The sequence below is a fragment of the Pristiophorus japonicus genome, chromosome 10, assembly GCF_044704955.1.
Source record: "Pristiophorus japonicus isolate sPriJap1 chromosome 10, sPriJap1.hap1, whole genome shotgun sequence".
Lineage (NCBI taxonomy): Eukaryota > Metazoa > Chordata > Chondrichthyes > Pristiophoridae > Pristiophorus > Pristiophorus japonicus.
In genome coordinates, this window is record NC_091986.1 from 142,380,058 (window position 1) to 142,401,005 (window position 20,948).

The window sequence follows — 20,948 nt, forward strand, 5'->3', positions numbered from 1 at the left end:
ACCCAGCACTAATCCCTGCGGCACCCCACTAGTTACTGGTTGCCGACCATAGAATGAACCATTTATCCCGACTCTCTCTTTTCTGTTAGTTAGCCAATCCTCTATCCATGCTAATATATTAACCCCAACCCAGTGAACTTTTATCTTGTGCAGTAACCTTTTATGTGGCACCTTGTCAAATGCTTCTGGAAGTCCAAATACACCACATCCACTGGTTCCCCTTCATCCACCCTGTTTGTTACATCCTCGAAGAACTTATGACTCCATAATCGGTGCAATGTTAATGTGGTACCAGAGGCCATCTTTGATCCTGTATTAATTGCCTGTAAGAAGCAAAGATAATTATGTTGTCACATTTAGTATTTTATTTAATAAAGTTTTATTTACTTTATAATTAATCTCAAACTACAAGAAGAAACATTTAAAGATGGAAACATGCGCTAATATCCAGTTCAACATCATATAATTTTGTGCACATAATCCACTGAATTCTTATTGCAGCCCTGCAGACCCCTTTCGAAATAACTTGCTAAACAGAAACACAAACAAAACAGCAAATAAGAAAAGGTATTTTTCTCTATCCCAGCCCAGGCCTACAACCTGCCAACAATGCTCCCTCCTACCCCCTGAAGGTGAAAAATCAGATTTGGACAGATATACCTCAGGATATTTACAGCAAAACAATTCTATCTCTTAATGATCTACATTAAAGAACCTTTTCATCCCTTCCCAAATCTGGTGGCACATTTCTGTCTTCTCTGTATTACCAGTCTCGCCAGATCCATATTCTCAAGATCCATGTGCACCTAGTGGGAATATGTAAGAGGTTTATTTGGGGGTCATGCCAAGATAAATGAGCCTTATCACCACCAATAATGCTGGTGGAATGATTCTATTTACACGCTGTGGAACCGTTAATATTAATTCCAACAAATATATTTTAGGTTCATTATCAAAGGCACGCACCTGCCCTGGCTATTGTACCCTTCAGAAAATACAGAGCAAACCACAATATATAAAGAAAGGTGCAGGCTTTTAAGTCATCTACCCTTTGAAGAATAGCCCAATTTAGCTTTTCTATATGAGGTACAGCAAAATCTATGATGACTGAATTAACGTAGTCTTTTTATAATGCTGGGTGTTAAACATGCGGTACATTAAATTGTTGATCAGTTGAAGTGTGTGAATTTGAGTCCTTGATCCTTCTGGAATTTTTGAATTCTGCAAATTACATTGCCTCCTACCTTATTAAATACCTTATAGACTTTTTACACAAAGTGCAGTTTGTTAGTTTGTCACTGACTAACATTTACAAGCTCAGACGAACTGAAAGCTGTCTTTCATCCCGGAAGTAATCCTTTACAGTCCCTCTAAGCTGCAAGAACTCATAAAATTGCTTATGGAGCAACTTAGTTTGGAACAATTTAAGAAAGCCTTCTCCAAATACTTTTTATATACAGGCAATTCCTATTTTTGCTATGAAACATTATTGGCCTACCATTCAGCCAATCATATCTGCATTTTTCTACATTGAATAGCATCTGTAACCTATCTGCCCATCCTGCTGACCTCTCTCGTCCTCGTGTAGTTTTTCACTGCCTTTGTCACAATGGGCCTTATCCCCCAATTTAGTGTCATCATTGTTTCTTGAATTTCTAAGTCAAGATCATATATATATATATATATAATATAGTAAATAACCACAGCTCCAAAATAGACCTCTGTGGAACACCACCTTACACATCTTTCCATTCTTGGAAACTTCCTTCCTCCAATCATCTATCTTACCCATGTGACCCTATTCCCCTTCATTGTATGTGCCATTATCTTTTACTATCTTGTAAGTGGCATCAAAGATAAATCAATACAAACCACATCCACTGCATTTATTTTATCCCCTCTCTTATTTTCTCAAAGAAATTTGTGCTAACTGGCTCTTGTTTTGACAATTTCTGAGTGATTTAGTTTCATATTACAGTCGCTAGCAGTTTACCAACAACTGAAGTTAAGCTCACCCGCTTATAATTTCTGGCTTATCCTGGTCACCTTTTTAGAAAATGGTGATTACACTTGCCACTCTCCAGTTCTCTGGCAAATTTTCTTTTCCACAGAATTTTAGAAAATTCTAGTGGGAATGTGCACAATTTCTTCCCTAACTTCTTTTGGGATTCTAGGATGTAATCCTTCAGGAGCTGGTGATTTAACTGTTGATATTGTGGTGGATTCCATCTCAGCAACAGAAAAATATTCACACTTTTATGTTCTGCGTGTTGGGCCTTCTATTATGGGTTGAAAACATCCATAAAGATCAGTGGCTGGAAAATCACATTGTTGACCTACACAGGGGAATGGACCATTATGCCTGCCAATGGCCAGAAAAAATAGTAATTGCCTTTGTCAGAGGCAGTATTTACATTGTTCCACCTAAGCTACTGCCTCTGGAGGCACCAGAAACTCAAGTGAATCTTGGTGCTACAGGAAGCAGTAATGGCACCTTGTGGCTTCTAAAGTTGGGGTTATTGCCAACATTGGTACAGTATAGTAAACAAGATACTAGGGCCGAGAGATTCGTGAAGGGGTGTTGATGGCTGCTGAAAATGGTGCCGCTGGCAGGCCTGGAAAATTGGTGCCAGGGACTAACCAACATTAGCCCAACGTTTAACTTACTGTGCAACGCTGTCCTGGTGGAGTTCGTTCCGGCAGGAGGTCCCAATATAGCATGACCGAAGCATCATTCAGCTTAAACAACCTGCACTGAAAGCGAGGCTGTCATTTCAGAAAAAAGTTTCGCTCTCTTAAAGGGGAGCTGCCTTCTAAATGAAAAAAAAAAAATCATGTAAAAATAGACAGTTTTTAGTCCTTACAGCTCAACTGCCTTCTGAAAAAAAATTTCATTGAAAAGAATTTGCAAATGGGAGTCTTCAGTTCTTAAAGCTGAATTCCCTTCAACACCTAAAAAATGGGAAAAGCGCTTCAGCACTAACACAAATGACTTTGCAAGCCAGGGAAGAGGCATGCAGCACTACACCTTTGTGCAGGGGGTCAGTACTGCAAGCGAGGTCCTCTACCCAGGAGGTCCTGCAGAAAGAAGGGTGTGGGACCACATCACCAAGGTCGTCACTGTCAGCAGTGTTGTCCTCATGACCTGGCTCCAGTGCCCAAAAAAGCTTCTTGACCTCAGACCAGTGGTCAAGGTCAATGAATGCATCTTCAAAAGCTGTGTCCTATCAACTGCACCACCAGCATCACACACTTTTGAATGCATGTCTCTTCTCCTACTGCCCTCCGAATCACTCATCTACCAACTATCTGTACCAAACATGAGGCACACCTCTCATTCCTGGCTTCACCTCACCCCCTTCAAAGAGACGCTGCTGGGCATTCTTGGCAGGGGCATGACTGAGCCCTTGGCCAGTGGCAGTGCTGAAAGGATACAAGCTGCAGGTATCCTCATATATTATCCTCCTTCGCACATGCACCTCTTGCTTTCCTGCCCTCCCCTCACCACAACTCCACCCTTGTGCCTTCCTCATTTCACACATCCAAGAAATGCAGCCTGCCCAGCCAGTGGCTGACCAAGAAGAGGAGAGTGAAGAAGAAGAATCCCCTCAAGGCACTGGGGTAGCGGTAGCACTGTGTGACATCAGAAGGATAGGCAAAGGCAGTCACTAAGGGAATGCATAATGATGATGAGGTGATTTCTTGATGTCGTATTGGATGGATAAATAAAGTTAGATTAGAAAGTTTGTTTTGTGGTGCTTTTTATTTTAGCATTGTGGTCAAGAGAATGCTGTGATTGTCAGTAGTTGAAGGAAGATAAGGTGTGGGACAAATGTTGAAAGGGGAATTGGGGTTGTGGTCATTGGTGCTGCAAGATGATTCCATCTCCGATATCCTGGCCAGAAAGTGTCTTGGTTGCATCCTTACTTCTGCGTCTTCCTCTCCTGCGTCTTCCTCTTCCAAGTGTGAGCACCTCCGCCATGATCCCTCACTGCTCCTCCGCCACAAAAACATTCGCCGAACTTCCATCACGATCACCCACCAAATCTCAGCCACGATTCCTCATCACTCGTCGCAGGTCGGGGCTATAAAAAAAGCTGGAGCGCCAGGCCCTGGGACACCGTGGGCCACCCCGACGTGCGAGAGAACATCTCCGCGGGTCGGGGCTATAAAAAGAGCTGGAGCATGCCACTGCAGCTTCCAGTGCGATCTGCTCCAAGTGTGTGATGGCCTCGAGGTGACGTCATCAGGACCCAGGTCGTCGTTTGGAGCGTGGGCAGGAGTATCGGCTGGGCCCTGATAAAGCAGAGGAGCATGAAAGGTCATGGCGGACTCATATAAATAACGCATTAGGTGACAAACAGAAATGTGTAGTTAAACATTAAGTGGTTTATTTTGTCTAGTCTTAGTTTCATCCGCTTATCTTTTCTGCACTGCATAATCATTAAACAATATATGCATAAATCATACTGATAGGATATAAATTGTCTGTTCATTGTTTTTGTGAGGTCAGTAATGAACCTGAAAGAAACTAAGTCATCAACACAGACTTGATTCTGATTTATTTTAGCTAATAGTAGTCCTTATAACTTTTACTCGGGTATTGTCTAATCCAGCTGCTGTATATTTTATAATACATAGACTTTGCATAGAACCCAATTTTATTTATAGTTTCATCCTTCTATTTTTTTCTTATAGGGCATTGTTCAGTATGGGAGAGACAATAGGGAGCTGGAAATTTTGTTATTCCATGAGGTTTTAGATTACATGGCAAGAATAGACCGAGTGCTGAGCTGTCCTGGAGGTTCACTGCTACTAGCCGGACAAAGTGGTGTAGGTCGCAGGACGGCCACCTGTGTCGTCAGTCACATGCATGGAGCAACACTGATCACACCAAAAATTTCCAGAGGTTATGAGATCAAACAGTTCAAAAATGATTTAAAAAATGTAAGTAAAAACATGCTATTTATTCATAACTTGTTTAACTGTAGGGCTATGTTGCTATGAAATATACATAAATAATTTTGTAAGCTTGTGCAGTGTTGACTGATGTTTCAGCTACAAGACAGGAGTGATGCTTATTTGCTTTGAAATGTTTTTAATTGATTATGTAAAATTTAAATCTGACATTTAAGCATATTAAATCAATGTCACTGTGTACTGAGGAATGTTATTGTACTCTCACTTCTGTTACTGTAGCATTATTCTTTATTATATAAAACGAAGGTTAAACTTTTAACAATGGATTTTGGATTTTCTTTCAATTCAGTCTCCCTTTGGATAGCCCAAAAATCAATCCAGTGTTTCCTTCTAATTATGTCTAATATTGATCATCTAGTGACTGTAATATTAATGTTCTGTAATTCCCTCCTGTTCTATTTTTCTTACTATTAGCAGCAGTTCTGATGTTGTTTCACATCAGGAAAATCTCCCCCAGTTTGTTGATCATTGAATGGTTTTACATTTGGCTGTGCTTTTGTTAATTTAGTAGAAATTAATCTTTTTCCAGTTTTATGGCAAACATTTTGTACTTTTCTTAAGTATTTTTGCATTGGTGTTGGTGTCTGGTTCATGGTATACAATTTCTTTGTTTTTTTATAAAATGACTTCTTCCTTTCTTTATTTAATATCTCTGCAACACTGCTCAATAATATTTTTTTGCTGATTATTTTGGGGATTTGAGAACAACGTAAGAAATGCAAATAAAATAACCATTTAAAATACATTACAAATTGTAAAGATTAATCAGCGATAAATTTCAAGGTACAAATGTTTCGTTTGTCACATATATGAAATATTGCATTTGCTGAATAAACAACTCCTTGATTACAGAATAAATACATATTTTTGTTTTTAAAGAAAGGTGTCTAAGGAAAGAGTTGAAGAGTTTGTGCTTTACCTCGTTTTGATGTATTACACAAAACCAAATAATAGTTATTTTCTCTGTTCCTGAAATGTTTTTTTTGAGGTTTGTGGCCTCAGTAGTCTTCTTGGAGACAATGGGCCCAAGTTTTGAGCCGTGCCTAGAATGGCGCAGTCCCGACCTGGACGCCCGTTTTTCGCGCCACAAAGTGCGCCTAAAAAAACCCTTCAGATTCTCCAGCTCCCTGCAGGTCCTCTGGCCCTCGGCGCAGCGCAGCAGGAGCTGTAGGGGGCGGAGCCAGGTCCCTGCGCTGAAAACAGTGCCGGGACCTCTGCACATGCGCGCTACAGTGGGCGCGCATGTGCAGTAGCTCCAAGCGCCCAAAACTGTGTGGGAGGGGCCGAAGCACGCAGCCCCTAGCCCTGGCCGAATGGCCTCACTGGGGCTGTGTGAATAAGGCTGCCTCCCACGGCCAGCTCCTGCTTCCTCCCGACCCGACTCGACTCCCGCTTCCCGCCTCCGGACCGGACCCGACACCGACCCGACTCCCGCTCCCCCCCCCCCCCCCCCCCCGACCCGAACCGAACCGACCTCTCTCCCACCACCCCCCCAACCCGCGCTCCCCCCGACCCGCACTCCCCCCGACCCGACCCAACGCCACCTACCTGTAAATCTGGTGCTGGGGACGGGCCCTGCCCGAAGTCTCGGGCCCGGCCCGTTCAGCCTCCCTCCCCCTTCTCCTTCCCCCCCCCCCCAATCTCCTTCCCCCCCCCGAATCTCCTTCCCCTCCCCCCAATCTCTTCCCCCCCAATCTCCTTTCCCCCCCCAATCTCCTTTCCCCCCCCCAATCTCCTTTCCCCCCCCCCCCCAATCTCCTTTCCTCCCCCAATCTCCTTTCCTCCCCCAATCTCCTTTCCCTCCCCAATCTCCTTTCCCTCCCCAATCTCCTTTCCCCCCCAATCTCTTTTCCCCCCAATCTCCTTTCCCCCCCCAATCTCCTTTCCCCCCATCTCCTTTCTCCCCCTTCTCCCCCCATCCCCCCTTCTCCTCCCCTATCCCCCCTTCTCCCCCCTATCCCCCCTTCTCCCCCCTCCCCCCCCCCTTTTTCCCCCTCCCCCTTCTCCCCTCCCTCTTCTCCCCTTCTCCCCCATCCCTCCCCCTTCTCCCCCATCCCTCCCCCTTCTCCCCCATCCCTCCTCCTTCTCCCCCATCCCTCCCCCTTCTCCCCCATCCCTCCCCCTTCTCCCCCATCCCTCCCCCTTCCCTCCCTCTGCTCCCCCCTCTCTCCCTCTACCCCATTCCTCCCCCTCCCCTCGCTGTCAGAAACACAGACACTGACAGATAGAGAATGAGAGACACAGACAGACAGACAGAGAGATAGAGACACTGACAGAGACACACTGGTGGGGGGGGGGGGGGGGGGGTTGCTCCCGGTGCTGCAGTCGGTAAGTAGAAAATGTTTTATTTATTGATTAAAAAAAAATATTTCTTATTAATTTTTTTTGATTGATTTATTGGTTGATTTATTGATGTATTTATCATTTATTATTGATGATGGCTCTTTATTTGTAAAACTGAAGTGTTTAATGTTTGTAAACTTCCCTTTAAACCACCCCCCCCCCCATTCCCTACGCCTGATTTGTAACCTACGCCTGATTTTCTAAAGTGTAGACAAGGTTTTTTCGAGCGTACAAAAATCTTCACTTACTCCATTCTAAGTTAGTTTGGAGTAAGTTTTCACTGACGAAACTTTGAAAACGGGCGTAAGTGGCCGGACACGCCCCCTTTTGGAAAAAAAAATCTGTTCCAAAGTGAAACTGTTCTAACTTACTAGAACTGAAGCAAACTAAATGACGAGAATTCCGATTTCAAAGATACTCCGTTCTACACCAGTTGCTCCTAAAAATCAGGAGCAAATCATGTCGAAACTTGGGGCCACAATGGGGCAATATTTACACACAACAATCCTTGGCATGCTTTATAAACTGTTAGTCTTTTTGTTAATGTAATACATTTCTAGGAGGCTCCCAGACTTACTGGTGTCAGATGAAGAGATTAACCAGCATCCTGCAGCTCCCAGCATGTTCTTGTGTCTGCAACTTCCAAAGTTTTTAATGATTGACAGCAACACTAGCCAAGCACAGTGTGTGCCAGGACGAAAGCCCCGCTCCATCCAATTGAAAATTATTGAGCATGAATTCATCAGGCCCCACTCCCAGGGAAACCATTTTTAGGGCAGTAAAAATAACTGAATTATTTTGTGTAAAGTATCAGCCAATTTTTTTCTGAGGTAATTTACCTAAAAAAATGATTTAAGTTCCTATAAAGAAGGGGTTGTTTGCAGCATGTGTGAAAAATGAAACTTTAACAATGTAATGTAAAGAATGTCTGCTTCACAGATAGACATATGGAAAATGAATACTGAGCAAGTGCAGGAGAGGTTGAGAGGGATGATTAAGGTTTGGTTGAAAGAGATGGGTTTTGAGGGTGCATTTGAAGTATTAAAGCAAGGCCAAGGAACAGTACAATTAGGGAGAGAATTCCAGAGTATAACATAGGCAGCTGAAGGCTGGGCGATGGACAGGTATTTACAAAGGTATCTGAGTCAGAGGAACAGTATGTTCATGGAGGTTATAGAAATAGGTTGGAGCAAAGCCACAGAGGTATTTAAAGATGAACCATTGTGGGGAGGCAGTGAGGACAGAATGGTGGGCAAGCGAAACAGGATACATGCAACAGAGTTTGAGACAAGCCAGAGTTTGAGATTGGAGGATGTGACATCGGCAAGGGCAGTAGGGGAGGTGATGAAGGCATGTATAAGTGCATCAGCAGCAGGGGGCTGTAGTCACTATTAAGGAGATGGAAATATATAGTCTTGATGATGAAGAGGTTATTGGATCTGGAGCTCAGCTCAGGACACCAAGCTTGATTCAGCCTGAGACAATAACCAGAGATAGGTGTAATGGGTTAAGTTTCCGCTCTCTGTAAAAACGGCGTACCTTCATAAGGTGCGCCGACTTTCTGGAATAAAAAGTGCGCCGAAAACTTACCTTGTGATTCTCTGAGCTCCTCAGGACGTCTTTGGCCTCGGCGTGGCACAGCACAAGGAGTCGGGGGCGGAGCCAGGTCCTGACGCTGAAAACAGTGCCGGGACCTCTGCACATGCATGCTACAGTGTTAGAGTGTGCGCGCATGTGCAGTAGCTCCCCGGGCATTGAAGATCGGGACTCGGGCTTCCCTCCTGTTCAGCTCCACCTCTCTTACTTCCTCCCTCCCGTTCAGCTCCACCCCACCCCCCCTCCCTCCCGTTCAGCTTCCCCCCCCTCCCCTCCCGTTCAGCCTTCCCCCCTCCCATTCAGCCTCACCCCCCCGCCACCCCTCCAGTTCAACATCCCCACCCCCCGCCCTCCCGTTCAGCCTCCCTCCCTCCCGTTCAACCTCCCCCCCCCCCAACTCCCGTTCAGCCTCCTTCCCGTTCAGCCTCTTTTCCCCCCCCCTCCCGTTCAGCCCTCCCCCTCTTCCTCTCTCCCCCCTCCTCTCCCCCCTCCCTCTCTCCCCCCCCCTCTCTCTCTCCTCCCCACCCTCTCCCTCCTCCCCCCCTCCCCCCTCTCACCCCCACCCCTCGCTGTCAGAAACACAGAGAGACACTGACAGAGAGAGAGAGAGAGAGACACTGACAGAGAGAGAGAGAGAGAGAGACACTGACTGAGACAGAGAGAGAGAGACACTGGGGGTGGGGGCCTGTCCCAGCACGCTGTTGGAGGACTCCCAGCTGCAGTAGATGAGTAGAAACTTAATTTTTTGTTTACTGATTTTTTAAATTATTATTTTTAATTTTTTTTGATTGATTTATTGATTTATTTATCATTTATTGATGGCTCTTTATTTGTAAAAATGAAGTGTTTAATGTTTGTAAACTTCCCTCTCCCCACCTTGCCATCTCCCGTTCTCGACAACTGATTTATGTGTAAGCAAGGTTTTTCTGAGCGTACATAAATCTACACTTACTCCATTCTAAGTTAGGTTGGAGTAAGTTTTCGCTGCCTAAACTTGCAAAACAGGTGTAAGCCGCTGGTAACGCCCCCTTTTGAAAAAAAAATTGTTCTAAGACAAAACTATTCTAACTCACTAGAATTGGAGCAAACCAAATGCCGAGAATTGCAACTTCTAAGATGCTCCATTCTAAACTAGTTGCTCCAAAATGTGAGTGACTTAGCCAGTCACGTGATGTTCACAAGACTCAACAAAACCCCATTTAGTTGGGTCTAGGTCATCCACAATGAGGTATGTAATTGTGAGCCTAGTGGATGAACTGGTAACGTGTATTGTGATTGTTAAACCTTTGTTAATAAACCAACTAGTTCTTAATAGCAATGTGTTGCTATGAATTCTTAAGCAAAGAAGCAAATACATTATAATAGGAATGGAATTGATTGCAGGGGATCGGCGTTTGTAGCCGGGACTGAGGACTACAAAAGACAGATTAAATGAATGGGAAGAAAGATGGCCGATACAGTTTAACTTGCATTGTGACACTTTGGTAGTACACATTTGATGTGAGAATAGCAGATGGGAATATAATCTACAGGAAATGCCATAAAGTGAGGGGTGGATAACAAGTCCAGCTGAGGCAGGGGTGGAATCTGACGATGTTACAGAGGTAAAAGTAGGCGGTCTTAGTGATGGCGTGGATATGTGGTCAGAAGCTCATCTCGGAGTCAAATACAGCATCAAGCATGCGAACTGTCTGGTTCAGCCTCAGTTCTCAGGGAGAGGGATGGAGTTGGTGGCTAGGGAACGGAGTTTGTGGTGAGGACCGAAGACAATGGCTTCGGTCTTCCCAATATTTAGTTGGAGAAAACTTTTGCTCATCCAGCACTGGAGGTCTGACAAGGAGGGAAGTGGTTAAAATAGAAAATAGCTTCTTTGGTGTCAGTCTATTCTAGTTCGAAGACACGATGAGGCATCCATCCAGCCTCGTCACTGTAAAAGGTTGGAATTTCTTCATACAATTAGGACAAATTATGAAAAATTGATTTGAAGGAGTTTACAAGAAAGTGCTATTTTTCTCCTTTTAATTATTAATCATGAATTGTGTATTATATTTACTTGGCAGAGTCAAGCCATTTCTTTACAGGTTCAGTAACAGGTTGGCTGTTATTGTTCTCAGCAGCCTAGTAATGTTTTTTTGAACTTGACCTGTTGGAATGTGTACTGTGCATAGCAATTAAGCATTTCCCTGTTAGATTGCTCATCATTTAACTTTCCCTCCAGGTGATGCAGCTTGCAGGTCTGGATGGACATCAGGTTGTGTTGCTCCTGGAGGACTACCAGTTTGTGCATGCTCAGTTCCTTGAGATGGTGAACAGTCTCCTGTCGTCAGGTCTGTATCTAAGTTGTAATTATATGAAATATCTTTCTTTTCCCCGTGTCAGCTGTCACTCCAGCTCCTCCCACAGTAGCTCCCACTGATGGTGTGCAACCAGGGGTATAACCAGGGAAATAATAATTATAGGTCAACAAACTTTGAGCTATTGTCTGCTGAAACACTGAAGGACCATTGCACTTTATTTTGTAAATATATTTCATGAATAAATGGCATTCTTTTTCTGCGTGGTGATATTATGTGCTTGTGTATATCTATTTAGTAGTTTCTGCAGTAGACCTGTAACACATTTCATGCATCTTCAGGCTACAGCCGACTCAGTTTTTTTTTTAACATACTAAATGCTTGACCTAATATACTACTCCAAATGAAGTTTATTAAATTATGGAGCCAATAATGCGATGTTGCCATCATTACTGCTGTTGAGCATCGGATGCAGGCAGCCTTTCTTTCTGTTGGGCAGTGCACCGGCTGTGCATAGCATACAATAATTTGTTGGGGAAACGCCTGTGGTGTTGAGGGCAAGCGTACCAGAATTATTGAGATAGCAAAAAATAAACAAGCTGATGGCTCCTTAATTCTGTCTGAGCAACTAAACAGCAGTACAGGAGCTCAGCGCCCAAATTAAGTGAGCAATGGATGGTAGATGCATTAAATAATGTTGCATTCTCTTTCTTAAAAGGGAGTCTCCTTAATAAACGTGGAAGGTAGTTGTATTTTCACCCAGCGATTTTGCTGCTTGTTTGCTGCTTTCATTTCCATTACTCCTAAAGCTATTCACACTTAACGTATGATTAACATATTTTTCTCTCTCTAGATGCATATTTCTGTTTTCTCTCTCTAGATGCATATTTCTGTTTTATTATAGCAAGATATAGTACTCTGAGTAAGGATCGAATAGATGTGAAAATACAGGGCTGTAGAACTCTGTGATGGTCACTTTGGAGGCAAGGGAAGTAGATTCTATAGGAAAGGGAAAACTACCAAGTGGGATCATCTGGCTGAAGGTTTGTAATGCAAAGGGAGTTAAAACAACAGTACAGATTTGTCACAGACTGGCAGATCAGAATAAAATACTTTATGGAGGTGAAGAGGAGAATATATGAGAAAAGGGCTATATTAATGATTGAATAAAAATTGGGAATGCATAAGTGATTTTGGTCAGATTTTCAGGCAGTAATTACCATAACTGAATAGAAAAAGGAATTGCGATCTGGAACACCTAATCTTCTTCCATTTAGCACATCTCGCACTACTCATGGGTGATTTGATTCGTGTAAGAACTTAGCCCCAATTTTAACTTGGGACCTGAGTCAAGCAGGTGGGGGCTGAGGCCGACAACAAAGTGCCCCAACCTCAGAAGCTTAAGATCCGGGAGATTTTCACTCCTGGGCCCCACTTGCATAACCTCAACCAGTCTCCTGCCCACAACTGGCAGGAAGCAGCAGCAGCTGTCTGGTAGGCAGGAGCATAATGTCTTTGCTGTTACTTAAATGCCACTTGTTGTGGCACAGCCACTTTTTCCCAACAGCTGGAATAGTACCATAATTGGTTCTTCCATGGGAATCCCCTCATCTCTTTGCTTTTTGGAGCAGGAAATGGAGGACGAATGGAGGGTTGCACCAGAACTGCTATCCCCCTATTTACTGGTATTGTTACACCCGCATTTAAGACCGAGATGTAGATACCTATAATTATCAGAATAGCAGTGCTTGTGCAAGCAATGCTTCACAAGGAGCTGTGAAAGAATTGTACAAATTGAAGTACTCTCGAGCATATCCACAAGCATTCCATTTGTCAGTGCCTATGAAAGTTACAACAATTCCTTTGATGACATCAACTACATCAGTTAATCCGCAGTACATAGATGTATAAAGCAAGTGGTAGGTGCCTTGTCTGCATGAGCAGGCAATTTGCTTCCCCATAGACAAGCAAAGCAACATTAGAGAACTTTGCAATTTTTACCAACTGGCAGGATTCCCGTAGATGCAGATGTCATCCATGCAGCCTGGCATTCTCCATTGCGCAATACAATTACCTTGTAAATCAAAAATGATTTCAATTTCTGAAGATTCAGCTTGTTTGTGATGAGCACTACTGGATTATCCAAGTCGATAAGTTACCAATATTTGACCCAAAAAGGCAAGCCTTATGGAGGCTCCTGGATGATCAAGGCTATCCTCTGAAACCAGAATTCATGACCTCTCTGCATCATCCCAAGGTAAACATAGGTATTTGAAGTGCACACGAGAAATCTTAGCTGGTTTTGCTGCATCACACCCCAGCTGGCTAAGGTTTCAAGGATCATAATATTCTGCTGTATGCTGCACAACTTCTATTTGCAAAGAGGCAACATCACCAAGCAGTGCGAGACCAGAGCGGGAGTGGCAGCTTTTAAACAGCGAGAGGGAGAGCCCAGCGGCACACCAAGCAGCCAGCTCAAACAGCATCAATTGACCTGGGAGGACAAGAAGTAAAATGATTGAAAGTGTGACGTCACAGGAAAGCAGGGAAGTGATTCGTTGGTCAGTATTTCTCTCTTGTAGGTATTAGTTTAAATTAAGAACTGGGATTGAAAGCTAAATGTTCAAAAATTTAAAAAATGTAATTAATTGAATACATTAGCGATGGCAGGACAGGCGAAGTGTTTCTGCTGTTGCATGTGGGAGCTGGTTGATCCCATTGAGGTCCACAGCGATCACATCTGCAGTAAGTGTGTCTACAGCTCGAGGAACTTCGGCTTTGTGTTGATGAGCTGAAGTCCGAGCTGCAGACACTACGACACATCAGGGAGGGGGTGGGTTGCCTGGACGCTGCGATCCAGGAGGCAGTCGCACCCCTTAGATTAATTAATTCAAATTTGGCCTGTGGTCAGGGACAGGAGGGTGTGACTACAAGTGAGGAAGGTATAGGGATCCAGGAGGTAACGGTGGAGGAGTCTGAGCGCTTGCTCTTGTCCAACAGGTACGAGGCTGTTACTCCCTGTGGGGACAGAAGCGGCCGGTGCGGAGTCCCTTCAGCCGGGGACAGAAGGATGACATTAATGACTGCTCCGCTCGTACCTCACGACAAGGCAATACCCTTAGCCAGCTGGAGGTGGAGACCGCCTTCCAAGAATTCCCAGCGGGGACACCAGGAGAGCAAGGGCTCCAGCCCAGCGGGGAAGCCGGGAGAGCGGGGGCTCCGGCCCGGCAGGGACACCGGGGGGGGCGTGGGCTCCGGCCCGGTGGGGACACCGAGATAGGAGGGACTCCAGCCTAGTGGAGCTCCAGGGACACCAGCCCTGCCCAGACCACCGACACTGGCACCTTCAGGCCGGCTCGCCTTCCACCTTAGCGGATATTGACCGGAGGTGCGGCCCAACCTCAGCAGCTGAGCCGGAGACTGACAAGTTTTAAAACTTACATTTTAGACTCTCAACCGAAATACTTTAAAACATTTATTATTAACCTACATCTTTGACTTTTAACAACTTTTAGAAACTTTTTAAATTGGGGAAACTTTTATAATCTATTACTGATTTACATCTTAGATTTTTAGCAACTCTTAGAAACTTTTGAAATAAATTGGGAACCGTTATCAACTTTTAATCTTTTAAAATAACTTTGGAAGTCACCTTCCTAATGCCTGCCCCCCAACCTAGCCTCGGACCATCTACCATCAATGGCGCTACCCGGCGCCGAGCTTGCAGCCAACACATTGTCTTAGGCAATTAGGCTTATACAGCTGTGCCTGGTCTCCAGTTGTCTTGGACCCCCTTGCCACTGGACCAAGACCTTGCTCAGCTAAGCCCGTGTGGTTGCCGGTGTGCAGCGGCCACCCCACGTTAAAAGAACTCACGCACAGGCATCTTCCACTCCGTCACTATGAAGTTCGGGACCTGGAACGTCAGGACCCTCATGGACAATCCCAACAGCAACAGGCCAGAACGCCGCACCGCCATAGTTGCCCAGGGACTCAGACGTTTTGACATTGACATCGCCGCCCTAAGCGAGACCCGGCAGGCAGGGGAAGGCCAGTTGAAGGAACATGGTGAGGTTACACCTTCTTCTGGAAAGGGAAACCAGAGGCAGAATGCCGCCTTCATGGAGTCGGCTCTGCTGTCAAGAATGAGCTGGTCGACCGCCTCAAAGACTCCCCCTGTGGGGTCAATGAGGTCAACCTCATGACTCCCCATATCACCCTATCTCAGAACCAATGTGCCACAGTCATCAGTGCGTACGCCCCCACACTCGATGCAATGGATGAGGCTAAAGTGGGTTTTTATTCCAACCTTGAGACATCCTTATCCCGTGTCACCACGGGCGACAAATTGATCCTCCTGGGTGATTTTAATGCCAGGGTTGGCAAAGACACAGCCCTCTGGGGAGGAGTGATCGGCAGAGAGAGGGTAGGAAAAGTCAATTCCAGCAGTGCCCAACTCCTGACAAAATGTCTAGAGCATGAACTCCTCATTACCAACATCCTGTTCCGCCAGAGGGACAAATACAAGGCATCGTGGCAACACCCTCGCTCCAAACACTGGCACCTGCTTGACTATGTCATCGTCCGAGCCAGGGATCGCAAGGATGTGTGCATCACCCGCGCCATGACAGGAGCTGACGACTGCTGGATGGACCACCGCCTAATCCGATCCATCATCAACATTAACATTGCCCCAAAGCAGAGGGGACAGCAGAAGCAGTTCCGAAAAAAAGTTAATGCCGGGGCACTTAGAGACCCAGCTGAGAGAGCCCTATACAGCCAGTGCCTCAGCCAATCTGGCGTGCCTTGATGACCCTGAGATGCTGAATCCCCATAGCGCTTGGTCTGCCCTCCAGGCCTCTATAACCAGTGCCTGTGAAGAGACACTTGGTCACTCAACCAGAAAACATCAGGACTGGTTTGATGAAAATGATCAGGAGATCGAAGAACTAATAGATCGCAAGCGCAAAGCATTTCTGAGCCTCAAGCAATAGCCCAACTCAGGAGCTGCAAAACAACATTACAGATGGCTCAAGGCTCAGGTCCAACAAAAAACTCGGGACCTAAAGAACAGGTGGTGGATGGAGAAAGCACAGGAGATACAACAACTGGCCGACAGCCACGATATGCGAGAATTCTTCGCTGCAGTCAAGGCCTCCTCCGGTCCAAACTTCCAAGGCCCCACCCCACTCCTGGCCAAGAACGGGGAAGCACTCATCAAGGACACCGAGGCTGTCAGGGCCTGATGGAAGGAGCACTTTGAAGATATCCTCAATCAAGACTCTGCCTTTGACTCGAGTGTTCTCTATTCCATCCCGCAGCATGACCCCGCCACCAACTCAGTGAAACTCCAATGTTGCATGAGGTTGGCAAAGCCATAAAACAGCTTAAGAATAACAAGGCTACGGGTGCGGATGGAATCCCTGCTGAGGCACTAAAATATGGTGGAGAAGTGCTGTTGGTGCGGATACATGACCTCATCTCTCTCATCTGGAGGGAGGAGAGCATGCCGGGAGATCTGAGAGATGCAGTGATTGTGACCATTTTTTAAAAGGGGGGGACAAGTCCGACTGTGGCAACTACAGGGGAATCTCCCTCCTTTCAGCCACTGGGAAAGTTGTCGCTTGAGTTCTCCTCAATCGTCTTCTCCTTGTGACTGAGGAGCTCCTCCTGGAATCACAATGTGGATTTTGTCTCCTACGGGGCACAACAGACATGATCTTTGCAGCGCGCCAGTTGCAGGAAAAATGCAGGTAGCAGCGCCAGCCCTTTTACATGGCCTTTTTCGATCTTACAAAGGCCTTTGACACTGTCAACCGTGAGGGTCTATGGAGCGTCCTCCTCCGTTTCGGATGCCCCCAAAAGTTTGTCAACATCCTTCGCCTGCTTCACGATGACATGCAGGCCGTGATCCTTACCAACGGATCCATTACACACCCAATCCACGTCCGGACTGGAGTCAAACAGGGCTGTGTTATCGCTCCAACCCTCTTCTCAATCTTCCTCGCCGCCATGCTCCACCTCACAATCAACAAGCTCCCCACTGGAGTGGAATTAAACTACAGAACCAGTGGAAAGCTGTTTAACCTTCGCCGTTTCCAGGCCAGGTCCAAGATCACCCCAACCTTTGTCATTGAGCTGCAGTATGTGGACGATGCCTGCGTCTGTGCACATTCAGAGGCTGAACTCCGGAATATAGTCAATGTATTCACTGAGGCATATGAAAGCATAGGCCTTATGCTTAACATCCATAAGACAAAGGTCCTTCACCAGCCTGTTATCGCCGCACAGCACTGCCCTCCAATCATCAAGATCCACGGCGCGGTCCTGGACAACGTGGACCATTTCCTACCTCTCGGGAGCCTCCTATCAACAAAGGCAGACCTTGATGCGGAGATTCAGCATCGTCTCCAGTGCGCCAGCGCAGCCTTCGGCCGCCTGGGGAAAAATATGTTTGAAGATCAGGCCCTAAAATCTACCACCAAACTCAAGGTCTACAGGGCTGTAGTAATACCCGGCCTCCTGTATGGGTCTGAGGCATGGATGATGTACAGAAGGCACCTAAAGTCGCTGGAGATATATCACCAACGATGTCTCCGCAAGATCCTGCAAATCTCCTTGGAGGACAGGCGCACCAACATCAGTGTCCTCGACCAGGCTAACATCCCCTGTATTGAAGCACTGACCACACTCGATCAGCTTCACTGGGCAGGCCACATAATACGCATGCCAGATACGAGACTCCCTAAGCAAATGCTTTATATGGAGCTCCTTCATGGTAAACGAGCCAAAGGAGGACAGCGGAAACGTTATAAGGACACCCTGAAAGCCTCCCTGGTAAAGTGCGACATCATCACTGACACCTGGGAGACCCTGGCCGCAGACGTCCGAGGTGGAGAAAGTCCATCCGGGAGGGCGTTGAGCTCTTTGAGGCTTGACGCAAGGAGCATGAAGAGGCCAGGCGCAGACAGCGGAAGGGGCGTGCGGCAATCCAGCCCTACTGACCCCTTCCCCAACGAATGTCTCGCACCTGTAACAGGGTCTGTGGCTTTTGTATCGGACTGTTCAGCCATCAAAGAACTCACTTTGGGAGTGAAAGCAAGTCCTCCTCGATTCCGAGTGACTACCTATGATGATGATGATGTTACTCCCTGTGTGGACGAGAGCAGGGACTGCAGGGAGGAAGAGAAAACTGACCACAGCACCGTGGTACAGGGGGCCATTCAAGTGAGGGGAGTAAAAAGAAATGTTGTAATGGTAAGGGACAGTATCATTCGGGGGATAGATACTGTTCTCTGCAGTCGAGAGTGAAGGCTGTTGCCTGCCCGGTGCCAGGGTTAAGGACATTTCCTCTGGGCTGGAGAGGAACTTGGAGTAGGTGAGGGAAGATCCAGTTGTCATGGTCCACATAGGTACCAATGACATAGAGGTTCTGCTGAGGGAGTATGAGCAGCTAGGGGCTAAATTAAAAAGCAGAACCACAAAGGTAATAATCTTTGGATTTGCATAGGGTAAATAAGATCAGAGAGATGAACACGTGGCTCAAAGACTGGTGTTGGAGAAATGGGTTTCTGTTCATTGCGCACTGGCACCAGTACTGGGGTAAGAGGGAGCTGTTCCGTTGGAGCGGGCTCTACTTGAACCATGCTGGGACAAGTGTCCTGGTGAATCGAATAACAATGGCTGTAGAGAGGGCTTTAAACTAAACATTGGAGGGGAGGGTTCAGATGAGTGGATATTTTTAAGAAGGCATTAGAGCAGGGTAGCGGTGGGGGAAACGATAACCAGAGTGTGACAGGAAGAGACAGAATGTATAAAAATAAGAGTGTATCAGAAAGTGGGGTCAAAGCAGGGAAAAATGGGGAGAAAGAAAAAATTAAAAGCACTTTATCTGAATGCACACAGCATTTGTAACAAGATAGATAAGTTGATGGCATAAATGGGTATGATCTGATAGCCATTACAGAGATGTGGTTGCAAGGTGACCAAGACTGGGAACTGAATTTTCAGGGGTATTTGACAATTCGGAAGGAAAGACAGAAAGGAAAAGGAGGTGGGATAGCTTTGTTAATAAAGAATGAGATCAGTGAGAAATGATACTGGTTCAGAAAATCAAGATGTTGAATTAGTTTGGGTGGAGATAAGGAATAATAAGGGGAAGAAGTCACTGGTGGGCGTAGTTTATAGAGCCCCTAACAGTAGCTGCACTGTTGGATGAAGTATAAATAAAGAAAGATACGTCAATAATCATGGGCGATTTTAATCTTCATATTGATTGGACAAATCAAATTGGCGAAGGTAGCCTTGAGGAAGAGTTCATAGAATATATCCAGAATGGTTTCTTACAACAATACATTGTGGAACCAACCAGGGAGCAGGCTATCTTGCATTTGGCACTGTGTAATGAGACAGGGTTAATAAATGATCTCATAGTAAAGGATCCTCTCGGAAAGAGTGACCATAGCAAGTTGAATTTCCAATTCAGTTGGAGGGCGAGAAAGTTGGATCTCAAACCACTGTCCTATATAAGAACATAAGAATTAGGAACAGGAGTAGGCCATCTAGCCCCTCGAGCCCGCTCCGCCATTCAATAAGATCATGGCTGATCTGGCCGTGGACTCAGCTCCGCTTACCTGCCCTCTCCTCGTAACCCTTAATTCCCTTATTGGTTAAAAATCTACCTGTGACTTGAATACATTCAATGAGCTAGCCTCAACTGCTTCCTTGGGCAGAGAATTCCACAGATTCACAACCCTCTGGGAGAAGAAATTCCTTCTCAACTCAGTTTTAAATTGGCTCCCCTGTATTTTGAGGCTGTGCCCCCTAGTTCTAGTCTCCCCTACCAGTGGAAACAACCTCTCTGCCTCTATCCTGCCTATCCCTTTCATGATTTTAAATGTTTCTATAAGATCACCCCTCATCCTTCTGAACTCCAACGAGTAAAGACCCAGACTACTCAATCTATCAAATCTTAACCAAAGGCGATTACAAAGATATGAAGGCAGAGTTGGCTAAAGTGGACTGGGAAAATAGATTAAAGTGTAAGACAGTTGATAAACAGTGGTAGACATTTAAGGAGATATTTCATATCTCTACAAAAATATATTCCAACGAGAAGGAAAGACTGTCAGAGAATGAAGAACCATCAATGGTTAGCTAAGGAAGTAAAGGATGGTATCAAATTGAAAAAAATGGCATACAAAGGTGCCAAGAGGATTGGGAAGTTTTTAAAAATCAGCAAAGGATGACGAAAAAAAAAATAAAGAGAGGGAAGATAGAGTATGAGAGTAAACTAGCAAGAAATATATAAACAGATAGTAAAAGCTTCTCCGGGTATATAAAAAGGAAGAGAGTAGCTAAAGTAAACATTGGTCCCTTAGAGGATGAGACTGGGGAATTAATAATGGGGAACAGGGAAATGGCGGCGACTTTGAACAAATATTTTGTATCGGTCTTCATGGTAGAAGACATTAAAAACATCCCAATAATAGACAATCAAGGGGCTATAGGGAGGGAGGAACTTAAAACAATCACTATCACAAAAGAAAAAGTACTCGATAAAATAATGGGACGAAAGGTGGACAAGTCCCCTGGACCTGATGGCCTGCATCCTAGGATCTTAAAAGAAGTGGCTGCAGAGATAATGGATGCATTGGTTGTAATCAACAAAAATTCCCTGGATTCTGGAGAGGTCCCAGCGGATTGGAAAACCACAAATGTAACGCCCCTATTTTA

At 45.5% G+C, this 20,948-nt stretch overlaps 1 protein-coding gene across 3 annotated transcripts in view; it reads left to right on the forward strand.

The window, feature by feature from the left end:
• dync2h1 (dynein cytoplasmic 2 heavy chain 1) overlaps window positions 1-20,948 on the forward strand; it is a 994,370-nt gene that overhangs the window by 274,244 nt on the left and 699,178 nt on the right. For all 3 annotated transcript variants that reach the window (XM_070892150.1, XM_070892151.1, XM_070892152.1), the window contains exons 50-51: window positions 4,699-4,947; window positions 11,138-11,246. In XM_070892150.1, coding sequence (XP_070748251.1) covers window positions 4,699-4,947; window positions 11,138-11,246 — 358 coding nt within the window. The remainder of the gene's footprint in view (window positions 1-4,698; window positions 4,948-11,137; window positions 11,247-20,948) is intronic.